Source organism: Saccoglossus kowalevskii, chromosome 3 (assembly GCF_978046115.1).
Source record: "Saccoglossus kowalevskii chromosome 3, keSacKowa6.1, whole genome shotgun sequence".
Classification (NCBI taxonomy): domain Eukaryota; kingdom Metazoa; phylum Hemichordata; class Enteropneusta; family Harrimaniidae; genus Saccoglossus; species Saccoglossus kowalevskii.
This window is the reverse complement of record NC_140643.1, coordinates 29,235,456-29,248,706: the sequence shown is the minus strand read 5'-3', so window position 1 is coordinate 29,248,706 and position 13,251 is coordinate 29,235,456. Positions and strand designations below refer to the sequence as shown.

At 35.8% G+C, this 13,251-nt stretch overlaps 2 protein-coding genes across 2 annotated transcripts; one reads left to right on the top strand and one right to left on the bottom strand.

The window, feature by feature from the left end:
- Positions 1-1,891: 1,891 nt before the first annotated feature.
- Positions 1,892-7,607, bottom strand: LOC146747720 (E3 ubiquitin-protein ligase TRIM45-like). Its single transcript, XM_085497008.1, has 2 exons — positions 7,452-7,607; positions 1,892-5,430 (listed from the first exon to the last, which is right to left on the bottom strand). The coding sequence occupies exon 2, from the start codon at positions 5,412-5,414 to the stop codon at positions 2,925-2,927; it is 2,490 nt and encodes an 829-aa protein (XP_085353134.1). The 5' UTR covers positions 5,415-5,430; positions 7,452-7,607; the 3' UTR covers positions 1,892-2,924.
- Positions 7,608-7,677: 70 nt separating this feature from the next.
- On the top strand, positions 7,678-12,813 carry LOC146747719 (tripartite motif-containing protein 2-like). Its single transcript, XM_085497009.1, has 3 exons — positions 7,678-7,786; positions 9,927-10,040; positions 10,459-12,813. The coding sequence occupies exon 3, from the start codon at positions 10,484-10,486 to the stop codon at positions 11,930-11,932; it is 1,449 nt and encodes a 482-aa protein (XP_085353135.1). The 5' UTR covers positions 7,678-7,786; positions 9,927-10,040; positions 10,459-10,483; the 3' UTR covers positions 11,933-12,813.
- The last annotated feature ends 438 nt before the right edge of the window (positions 12,814-13,251 follow it).

Genomic DNA, 13,251 nt, shown 5'->3' with positions numbered 1-13,251 from the left:
ATTCCGTCGAATAGGACTTGCTTGAATGAGCATTACTGTACCAGGCTACGTGTCAGATATTTTACATAAATATCATCCCGCTAGCTAGACAATTACGTTTGTACATTAAGCATACATTATTGAAATCATGCACCAAGACAAGTGGATGTGCATTCCGATATTCCGGTACAAACATTTAGAATTACATACCCTATTCAAACTGCTATTGAGTATCACATCATCACTTAGGAAGGCATTAAAAACACATTACTGCTGTTAATTTTACTAGTTTTTACTTGTGTAAATTTAAGTATCATTTATTTCCACCATTACAAGTTGTTAAATTGAAATAAACAAATATTTGAGACTCATTTGATGTAAAAAAAAAACTCTCGTTTAATTATTTCCAATCATTGCATGTTGTTAAATTAATGTAATACATATATTCTTGGATATTTGATTGAATTGTGAGACTTATTTGAATATTAAAATTTGATTTGACGAATTTGAACCCGTAACCTACAGTTCCACAGTCAGCGCCACGTACCACAGAGTATTTTTTTTTCTGAATCTTTTTCGTAAAACATTGTCACACCTACAAAACTCGATACGCCCATAACTGAAGACGTCATCAGTTTATTGAACTTTAAAAGACTGAACAATATAGTAGCAATGAAAACATTTAAACATGTCCTAATTTTGTGAACATTCAGATATTTTCTTGAATAAGAAATAGAAATAATAAAAAGGGTAAAACCCATTTATCTTAAATATATAAGTAATGGGATACTGGCTATTTTAACGGTATTATCCGCGTTCTACAAGAATCGAATGAGTTTGGTGGCGGCTTCGCTAATACGTCGACGCTCAGAGAATACACAAGAACAGCATACTGGGAGGTATAAGCCAGATAGAAAGACTTTTTCCGTGAAGCACTTCAGTCGTACACACTATACAGGCCACGTTATCTAGATCTAGAACCTGAAACTGTTATTGACAACGTCGGCCCCTGTTATATGCAATATAGTTGGAAGACAACTTGTTACAAGGAATAGATCGTGTAATCTGTCAACTTGCATCATTACATTACACATAGATCAAAGTTGTCAACCTCACTTTATAAGTCTCTCATACAAGTATCTCGAACGTAGTCTGAAAAGTTTAAGCTATTTTTAAATGAGATAAATGGTATTTATTTTCAATATATATACATTTTACCAAACAACTCTTTGTTTTACATAGTATACTATATCACTATATCGTGCAAGTAGAATATATCGTTTCCATGTATTATCTGCACCAGCGCAGTGTGCACGCTTTGCCTTAGTCTAATTATTCATATTAACCACGGGAAAGCATGCATTGAATTAATCATTCTTGTTGCCAGTCAATACTGGGATAGTGTGGAAATACACTCGTTATCGCGACATTACTGCGCCCTCGTACGAAATTACGCCAGAAACGTTCTTAAGGTAGAAGCCTACACATAAAAGCAAATACCAAGAATTTATGCATTTTCCAAGAAATTGTACTTCCGGCATTATAAGTTTAATTTTCAAGAAAATTGTTGTATTTTACTGGATATTGGCTATTTTGACAGTGTTATAAACGCTTTTACCATAGATTCCTATGGCAGAGATATGCCATATCTCAAATAGCAGCCTGGTGTTGTCCTAAATTAGAAAATCTGGGTTTTAAAAAGTGTAAAAGAAAACATTTTTTTAACATTGTGCTTCATGGAATTATTCTAAAAATGGCGATTTTTGAAAAATATTAGTACAAGTTTCTCAAAATATGCACTTTAACACAAAGGAATACAATTTCATTGTGCCAGGAACAATAGCTTCCTTATTTTACATAATAAAGCAATGAACACTATCAAATATTAGTAGTAGAACGTCACACAAAAATATTTTCTTTATATTCACATATTTAATTAATATAACATGGTACAAGGATTAAGAAAATAAAAATATTGGGACACCATACTCAAAATCGGTAAATAAAATACAGTGAAAATAGCACATTTTGTCTGTTTTAGTGGATTTCACCATTGTTTCCTATGGCAAGGTACCTTTTAATATCTAGAAGTACTAAAAAAATTATCGGGTTTTCAACAGGGTAATGTATTTTCATTGTGGTCTATTAAACTGCTGCTATAATGTAATTTTATGCGTATTAGTTTTTTAAACTATTTTTCTCAGTAAACCAAAATACTCATAGTTCTCATACTAACAATAAAAGTTGTAGATAGATTTTTGACACACAAAATTGTATGCGCTAAAATATTAGCACATGTGACAAATTCCGAAACAGCAGTTCAGCGTTTACACAATGTTGGTTGCGCCTGACAACACTCATTTGCAGAACATCGCTTCGGCTAAGCCATTTCCGCATTCTCACTGCCTGCAGTCTTCTGTCTTCATCTCAGTCTGAGCCTCAATGTACAGGGGACATGGTGGCAAAGATTACTGCCACTCAGAATTTTATCACTGATTTATATACGATGAAATTTCGGCAGTAGTTATAAGTTCCATCAAGGTGGTAGTATTCTGACCGCTGATCTTTAAAGTAAATTTTTTGTCATTACTGCATATTATAATACTTTTTTAAGATATTCATAATGTGACTACACAAATAAATGGCCGATACTTTTTACAGTTTTGATGAAAGCATAAGGGAGCGGTTACGGTTTTTCAGACGTAAATTCCGGTATTTTGTGAATACCATCTTATTGCAGTGCTCAGCGTCATATGTTACATGACTTGGTGTATAATATTATGACATGTCGTCTTGTAGTATGTATCCATTGAATGTCCTTATTTGGTCTTCGTTTTATTACAGGTCATATATTACTTGATGAAATCTTTCTCACAGTAGTCGTTATAATTTCATGTCAATATTCATTTACTGCCACCTGTAACTGGAGGTCAACGCAATACATTTTACAATTTGTATTTCTTGATGCAGTCATTGTTGTAGTCTGCTACAATAACATACCCATCTTCAGTCACAGCCACACCGTGTGGGCTACTCAGTTTATTGTGTTGACTTTCAAGAGATCGAATAAGTGTACCATCATACAACAGTACTTGTATTTTATGTGGTGTAGATGCCGGATCGGCTACTATGATGTTATAATCACTGTCAATAGCAACACCATTGCAGCTATATAGCTTGTCATTGTCTCCTATTTGATGGATTCCACGTATAAACTGTCCACGCTCAGTGAATACTGCCAGTCCGTGGCGACTGTCAGACACAATGACGTCATCATTCCTACCAGCAGCAACGAAGGCGGGGTGATTCAGTTTACCTTCACCTTCTTCCTTCCCAATCTTCATTACGAAATCTCCATCAGATGTAAACACAAAGATGTAATGTGCCTTAGGATCAGCTACCAATATATGTCCTTTACTGTTGACAGTTACGCCATAAGGTTTGACAAATTCTTTATATGTGAACTGTTTTATCTTTTCTCTATTTTCGCTGTATATATGGACACGTTTAGTGTAAAATACTACCACGACAATATTCCCATTGGGTGCCATAGCAACACCAGTGGGGCGCTCTGAATCAAGCAGTATCTGATCAATGTATTTCCCATTGCTGTCAAGTATCTGTATCCTTTTGTTACCAAAGTCTGCTACCAGAACATTGCCCTTCTTATCAACAGTAACGCCTACAGGTTGATTGAATTCTGCATTGTTCACTCCATTTCTCCCTACTTCCCACTGCCCCTTTGTATCCATCACATCAATGATATATGGGTTACAATCTGCAGGCGCACCATACTTATTCAAAACTATTTCATGACGTCCTACCTTAGTAGGTCGAAAGGTCACCTCATGTTTAGTGGTGATGCGAGTTTCCACAGGTCGACTGCCAGGATCACGGACTAAGGCAGGTAAGGCTTCCATGTCATCACAGTCGGCGAGATAACGAATGGTTGTTGTACAATCCATATTCACCACTCTCGCATTCGTATATACGTCACATTTGATCTTTTTTGACGGTTTTACATCAATGATGTATGGGCTGCCCTCTATCGGCGTACTGTATAACGTGACAGTCGCGTGGTGTTTTCCTTCTCTCTGTGGTTTGTACTTTGCCATGTAAGTCCCATCCCCATTGTCATCTGTAGTGGTGACAACATTTCGGTTATCAGGGTCATTTAGTATGACCTCTACAGGAATTGCAGATACACCGAGTTGTTTACCATTCATGTCACGTGGGGTTATAGTGAAATTGCAGGTTTTACCAACTACTGCATCGCTTTTGATGACGTCGCAACTGATTTTCACATGATAACCAGCAAACACTGTATTATTTACCATATTTAGATTTACACTCTGAGGATGAAAGAATCTCGGGAACTGTTCTGTCGTTGATTTGTGATCTGGTATTGTTTGTGATGAGACCTTGTCCAGTTGACTGCATACATCGTACTTAGTTGTCAATAGTTCCACAGCACTGTCATATTTTAGTGTGAATTCTGTGAATTTCACAGATGTATCGACGATATGTTGCCTCGTATGTAGTTGCTTTATCTCCATATTGAGTGATGTTTCCAGTACATCGTGTTGCTTCTCTATTTCGCAGACCAACTGTTGCTTTCTACTGTTGATTTTTTTGATCAATTCTGAGAAGAAATGGTCAACATCATTTATTTGTTTTGTAGTGTTATCTTTAAGGTTGGATAATTCTTGATTAATTTGATTAATTTGGAGAGATAACTCCTTAGTTTTATCAATTGCTTTGTCAAGTTTGCTGTTGATTAGTTCTTTGCATTTCAACGTTGCTTTCTCTGTGTTGATTGGCTGGTGATCTATTATATCATGGTCTAAGAGGGCGCACTTCAGACAGATTGGTGACTGACAATCCTGATTATCACAAAACAGTGTTATTCTCTGATCAGTATGACTTCCCTTTGAGCAAAATCGTTTTCGATGAAAGAATGAGATAAGTAATTCTTCTGATAATTGTTTCAATTCTTCAATGGTTTTCACTTCATGTGTGCTCAAAGCTTCGATGTGAATGTGGTTGTCATGACAGCTTTGGCAAAGGTATGCTTCACAGTCCGAACAATGTGAAACATTCGGTGTTTGGTTGTTACGGCAACAGCTTTGGCACGTTGGTAGTTTACCGTGCTTAATTTGATTCTTATGACAAAGTAATTGATTATAATTTAGAAATGCGAAATTTGTTGGAATTAGATCAATGCCTTTAGGAATATTACTCTTATGTTCACATCCGGGACATTGGAATATTTCACCAACATGACCAGCTAGACAAAGTACGCAGAATGTATGAAGACAGGGAAGATACTTTGGTGGTCTGTTGGTGACGTCATACACATATTTGCATAGTGAACACTTCAGTGGGACTTCATTTTCACCATTACGTAGAAGATCTGTATCACCTATTCCCGCCATTGTAGTTGTCTGTTGTCTGTAAAATACAAGAGTAAATCTAAGATTTGATTGTATGTACAACATTTGCATATTTATGTACTTATTTATTATGGCGATTTTAAAACGCATCAATTTACTACTGGTTTGCTAATACTATTATAAGACAATTGTGATACGTTCACGTAATTACAAATTTAGGCAGTTGCACCGAAATTGTTTACTTCGAAAATTTGACAACACAATTTATCAAACAGCAATCTGTATCACCTATTCCCGCCATTGTAGTTGTCTGTTGTCTGTAAAATACAAGAGTAAATCTAAGATTTGATTGTATGTACATCATTTGCATATTTATGCACCAATTTACTACTGGTTTGCTAATACGTAATTACAAATTTAGGCAGTTGCACCGAAATTGTTTACTTCGAAAATTTGACAACACAATTTATCAAACAGCAATCTGTATCACCTATTCCCGCCATTGTAGTTGTCTGTTGTCTGTAAAATACAAGAGTAAATCTAAGATTTGATTGTATGTACATCATTTGCATATTTATGCACCAATTTACTACTGGTTTGCTAATACTATTTTAAGCCAATTGTGATACGTTTACGTAATCACAAATTTTGGCAGTTGCACCGAAATTGTTTAAAATACACATGTTTTCGGCTATTGCCATCGTAGGACATAAACAGGAAATAAACGTCGTTTGCTAAACCGGGGCCCTGTATACGAAGTTCGCAAAACGCATTCGCATTCACTGTATTACTAGCGCGTATTGTGCTGTTTTAATTATAATTTGTATTACCAATTGTTTTTGTGATTGCGTTTGCGAGGATCTTTGATTGAAAGCAGCATTAACAGTTCATTCAAAATGCTTAAGTTGCATTGAGATTTGTATTGATACAGTGTAACAATGTCAGCGCCGGGGACCTCGATGGTGCGCAACTTTGCCAAAATACTATACCATAACATGTATTAAATACATGCCCTAGAATTCTTGCATTAAAGCACATTCTCAACATATAACCATTGATTTTAGTCGAATTCACAGTAAACAATTACCCAATCTACCGTAGTGGCTCATTTCACCCGACCATGAAATTGCAAAAAAAAACATGTGAGAAACATGTTTTCAGCTTGACAAGCGCCATGAGAAATCAAATCATTTTTTAACCCTTGAAATAATAACATTCTATATTAACAAATCACTTCAGTGTGTGATATGCATGAAATACCATTACAAGAAATCGTTCTAGAAGTTCGAACTCGAAATCTGGTGTCAGTAACCGAGCATTGAGCATCTGTGCTAAACTTTTTGCATTTTGGCATTTCCACGATTTATCCCTTGGAGGAAAAGATATGTATAATAAGGTTATTACGAGGATACCGCAAAGTATGCACTCAGACAGAACACCGTCGCATCGACCTCTGCTGCGCGTCGGTCGATACTTCCGTTGTACTGTCTTCGTGCATACTCTTCGATATCCTTGTAATAACCTATAGGGAATATAGGGGTCGAAATCTGAATCTAAAGGGCGACAGACATTTTGTCTAACTTACGATGGATGAGTGTTAAGAACAACGAATCCATTTTAATAAGATGGTTTTAATGTGGAGAGTGTCCCATAATTTGGCACCTGAGTATCTTATTTCAAAATTTAAATATCTTAGAGAAGTGCACTCATATGACACAGTTTCAAGTGTACGGGGTGACTTTAGGGTCCCATCTGGCCACAAGTCCTCTCTCACTACTTCAGTTGTCAGAAAATGGAACTCCCCCCCCCAGCAAGTGCGTAATCACGATACGTTTGCTGGTTTTAAGAAGTCATAATCTCAGTATATTTTACAAAATACTGGCAATTTTTAAAAATATTCTTATGTAATTGTTGCTTGTATATTTGTATATATTTTACAGCTTTTTTCTGTATTGTATTTTAATGTAATATTTTAAATGGCTCCTTGTAAAACAGCATTTAGCTGACAGGATTCCTAATAAACTTTGAAACTTTGGCAGTTGTCCAACAACAAAGCAGTCCGCCAACGAGCAGTCTTACCGATAATCCTGCAGCGCCGATTTCCCAATCAACGGTCGCACCAGCCCAAGCAGCAGCTGCAGTAATCAGTCATCAGAATGATCAGCGTCCGAATCCCGCAGTTGTTACTCCACAGATGATAAAGGGTCTGGAATCGTCTATTTCTAACCTCGTCAATATCGTCGCAATGCAGCGTCAACACCAAACACAGGAAGTGACGTTATTCAGTTTCGCCTAAAACAGGAAGCGGAAACTCTGGGTCGCAACATGACGAACAGCCAAAACACTCTGCAGAATACTAACGTTGTCTTTTGTTGAGCTTATTTCACCATCCCTACAAAGAGATATCCTAGCAGGTAAGGATATTAATCTTGCCTGCCTGCTCCTACCTAACTATGGAAATTCCGACTCACAGGGGACGAAGCGTTTAACATAATAGGGCGTTACTACTATTCTCCTTCCCAGAGCTCCTTGCGGTTAAATTACCGAAACTATCTCTGCCACCACACACCGCCATTTTGTGGTGAAACACCACAAGACTTTTACTACGCGTAATATTTGCGTATTTTTGTTATTAGAGGGATCTAGTGTTGATTTATTCCTACTAATAAACAAGTTTTAAAATATTTCACCGATAGCTGATAATGATTTTTTTGCAAACGCACTGAAAACGGTGAAATAGTTATGATTTACAAAAGAAAATAATTCCATTGCGTAATAACCGTTACTAAGGTGTTACTCGGTTCATCAAACTGACCGTCCTGTGGATTGCCAGGCGAAGATATATAAACAAAATAAAGCACTTCGTAGTATTGACGACTAAATCGTGCTACTGCCACACCGTTTGTGTTACGTAAAGTAAAAAATTAGCTTCTCAATTTAAAATTAGCCAGAATCTACAAACAACACGTACATTTTCGTCAGGTTCGAAAATCAAACACCTGCCTGGGAATGTTTTGTTGGGCGTCTTTGGCAAAAAGCTTTATTTAGTTTAAAAGCAAAACTTGGACATAAGCCAAATTTTCATCCACTTACAATGCTATCCCTTTTCGATAAACTAATTAGGCCCATACTAGTTTACGGAAGTGACATCTGGGGTCACGAAAGCACATACAAATCAAGTGTGGAAGAAATTCACCTAAACTTTTGTCGTTTTGTTTTAGAAGTCAGGAAGAACACATCAATCTTGGGTATTTATGGGGAACTGGGAAAATACCCACTCGACATATTCATCAAAAAACAATTAATTAAATACTTCAACAGAGCAATGAATACATCAAATGAATTGGTAAAGGAATCAGCAATTATGAACAAACAATTAAAAAGCAGATAGTACAGTGCCATAACTACACTGTTAACTAAAATAAACTAACCACAAATTATCGCAACAACAACTATACTGAACGACAGAGAAACCAAGAAATTAAGTTTGGAAGTTGAAAAAATATATAAATTATACTGGAAAAGGGAAATTAACTGAGGGACTGATGATAACCAAAATAACAATAAGAGATGAAATAAACTCAGAACGTACACAAATTTCAAAAATGAATTAACTTTAGAAAATTATGTGATCAAAATAAATAGTGCCGAACAACGTGAATGTCTAAGTAGGTTCCGTCTGAGCAATCATAAATTTAAAATTTAAACAGGGAGGTACACCAAACCAAAAACCGAAATAGGAAAAAACAATCTGCGAACTGTGTTTAAATAACAAAGTAGAAGATGGGTACCATTTCATGATTGAATGCCCTTTTTACGAAAAATCGCGAAAAGCACTATTTGAAGAGTCTACTAAGCACATCATATTGAGTGACTACAACAATTTTTTAAAATTAATGGGTGACACAAACCTGAATGTACAAATACCAGTTGCCCAATTTATCAAAAATAGCACAAACCTTAGACAGCAACATCTTATGGCAAATTAACATAATTACTTTTCTCCTTTAATACGTTTTTGTTTTCTGATTTCCATGTTTCATTGATTTACTGTTAATTTTTTTTATTATTATTTGATCTATTTTTTTGTCAATATTATTACCTACATATATCAATAGTTATTTTGTAATTGTAGCCTGTTGGGTTTTTTTTAAACCCTTATTGTGCTTTAGATAGTATTTTTTGTAAAATTTGTTACGTTTTATATATGTGTTTAGCGGTTAGTGTAACCATTTTAATTCCTTCTGAGGAATTGTAAGTGTTTCAATAAACTACTGTAAGTAGTTCCACTGTGACGCAACGACCAATCAACGACAAGCATAATATCGCGTGGTGGCAAAGATATATTCGTGGAATAGAACTCTGCCTGGGAGATTGCGTTACTACCAATCAGATCGCAGGATTCACGATCTCTAGAATGACACGCCCTTTGGACATACATGTAGATATATAGTCGTCCAGTGCCTTGATGACTCATGCATGAGTGTAGTTTAATATCATTAACATTCACAAATAAGTAATGTATTTGTAACTAAAATATCCTGATCTTTTTAGAAACTAACTACTGCCACACCTGTTTTACCACAGTCAGAACATCAGATCAACTATTATTGTGCACCTTACTGACACTAGTATAATCTCATACATTATCGTAGAAGTTACGTTGAGGTAAGTTATATTGACGTCGAACCCACCTTAGTCATGTCATCGGTCTTCGGTGTTATTATTAACCAATGTTTGACACACAATTATTTTATACCCGGTAGACCATTTGACGGTGCATGTTTTGTTTTTATTTCTGCTTGAATCGTGAAGACCGTTTATTAATCTGGACGATAACTGGTAAACCTAACTCCTGTGCATGTTGTATTCAAAACTTGATTTCCGCAGATCGAAATGCCACAATGTAACTGTGCACTGCATTACATCATAAATAATTATTAATGTGCATTAACAGTTTAGAAATACATAATCTCTGAACTGTGCAGGGTTAAAACACAAAAAATAACGAAATGTTTAATGCACTTTAGTCTAGTACAATTAGAAATATAAACAGTCAACTCTCAAACTCACTTATATATTTCAGAAAAAAATATTCGGTATTCATTATCATGGCAGACGCTAAACGTGTTCAAATAAGCAAGGACGAATTTGACGAGCGTTTTCTAACATGTAAACTATGCGAAGAGCCGTACAACAATGAAGAGAAGATTCCAAAATATCTTCCCTGCCTGCACACATACTGTAAATCGTGTTTGTCCAACTATATTGGAACAACAAAAGAATTCAATTGCCCAGAATGCAGACAAAAAACGCAAACTCCACATAGCGGCGTTGATGGTATACCTAATAATTTTATCATACAAAATCAACGACAATACTTTGTAACACAGGAAAAGGTAACCAAGAAACTTTTCATTCCATGTCAAAGCTGTAACCGAAATCAAGATGCCTCTGCCATCTCGTTTTGTATGAATTGCCGTGCATTCCTTTGCAATCTTTGCGATGAAGCACATGCCTATTCACTTGGTTTAAAAACCCATGAACTGAAACCAATGGAGGAATTGACAGCATCCTCGAAAGGTATAGATGAATCAATGCTGCGACGTAAAACATATTGCTCCCGAGGTAGAAATCATAAAAATCAGGAGCTTACACTATTTTGTGATAGCCAAGCCTGTCAATCAGCTATTTGCCTGCAATGTGCGTTTTTGGATCACAATAAAGCGGATGGGCATGAACCAATCGAGATAGAGAAGGCGTTAGGAAAATATACTGGAATCATACAAAAAAAGTTAGAAGTTTTGAGAAAAAGGAGCAACGTGTTAAAAACTGTAATCAGAGAGGTAGACGCGGATCAGGCCAACTTAAAGTACAGTAGCACAAATGAACAAAGAGAAATCACGAATTTCTTCAATCAATTGTTTAAGAAACTCGAAATTAGAAAGACAGAACTTCTCTCTGAAGTGAAAAAACAGGAGGACTTGGTAGAATCTAGTTTAAAAAGCGAAAAGAATGATCTTGAATTAGAACTTACAGTCACTAATAGCACTGCTGAATTTGCAGAACACGCACTGAAACATAGCAGTGACATTGAACTATTAACAGCAAAAGATGATATCAGTAGTCAGATGGACAAAGTGTCTTCAAAAGTCATTTCACCTCACGTTGTCAAAGTTGAAGAATTCCCACACTGCTTTCGTCCAACCGATGTACCTGAATGTTTGGTGAAGAGGGCAGTATTTGTTGGTTATGGTGGAAAGACGAGGTGTGATATTCAGGCCATTGAGTGTGTTGGTACTGAATGTAAAATTACTATCACCCCACATGGAATGGATGGAAAACCACTAGGCGTATCTGGAATCAGTTTGGATACTACCATTGGTGGCCCTGATGAAAAACAGACTGAGACAACAGCGATAGACAATGGTGATGGTACTTATAGAGTAATATTTCGACCAAAGCAACAAGGAAGACACTGCATTATGATTAAAATATATGGTACTCCTGTAGTGGTGAAACCGAACATAATTGATATAAAAAATGAATTGAAAACGTAGCGTGACATTGAAATGAATATCACATTGAATATACAACTGACATTTGACAAACTGAAAGTCACTTTTTGAGAATATAAAATAATCAGAGTGAATATAAGTAATTCTAGTCATAATTCGTTACTTGTGCCCAATGTTAAACTGAATAGCTTCGACTTATATTTGCTAATTTAATACTTCACAATTAAATACATGTTTGAGATGATTAAACATACTGCAGTACTGTCTACATTGCAGTGTATTGCGTTATTTCCAACCTGACATCTTGATCCAGCCTATCTATACATCTTTAATAGGTAATCTTAGTTTATCGCTTCAATTTAATGCGGTGTCAGCAACTTGATATCTAATTGTCATTACAGGAAATGTTGCAAACCAAATTTGTTTTACTTTTGGAAAACTTGAGCCATTAACTAGTCGAATGTTCATAACAAAATGTCAATCAAGAATGTCGACATTTTTCATTTACTGATCTTTCAAGTTGAATGAATCGTGTTTTTCTTAAAGTTACATGTAAATACCAGATACCTAAGTAAATTACCTTCGCAAAGAAAGCTATGTTTTTGCTGGCGTTGATTTTTATGTTATATTTAGAAGTGGCTGCTCTTCAAAAATGAACCAGTCTGTTAGTTCCGGTATATCTTAATATTGTTACCATAGAAACATGGATGTTTTCATTTCAATTACTATTCATTGCATGAGATGTCATTTTTTGAGAGGGGCTGTCTTTGAAACAAAGAGCAATTGATTATACCCCGTTGTCATTGAGAAAACTATAATTTGAAATATTTTTTCACCAGTGCTATATAGGGTTACTATCTTATTTCTTTAGCGAGAATTAATTTTGTTGTCCTTTTTACAAATAAACTTAAAGCTTGTGTCAATATGTGCTTTGTCATTCAATGAAAACAATAGCATAAAAGTACAATAGTGTAGAATATAAATCAAACCTGTGACAGAGGTTTGTATTCTCTGTGTGCTTTATAGATGTTGTACAATTCATAATGTAGAGTAGTCTGATGGATGATGTATGCATGGTTAAAAAGAATGAATCGAGATACACAGATACAGTGGGTCACAAAATGGAAAAAATGCAGAAACGAGTGATTTTCTCATCCAGAAAATACCTAAACGCCTTCTCACTGCGACAAGACATCATCAGTTACAGTGGCGGCGGCATGAAGGGCAGAGGGAGCGACCGCCCCCTCGAAAACAAATGTTGGGGTGTCGCTCTCTAAAATCCAGCTGAAACCCTTTGTGTCAGTAAAATTTGCCCCTCAAAATACAGGGGCTAGATGTCAACATTTTTAAGGGGGAGCTGA

Bases quoted from the DNA above. Each gene is read 5' to 3' on its own strand.
- LOC146747720 (XM_085497008.1), bottom strand. From the start codon at position 5,414: ATGGCGGGAATAGGTGATACAGATCTTCTACGTAATGGTGAAAATGAA.
- LOC146747719 (XM_085497009.1), top strand. From the start codon at position 10,484: ATGGCAGACGCTAAACGTGTTCAAATAAGCAAGGACGAATTTGACGAG.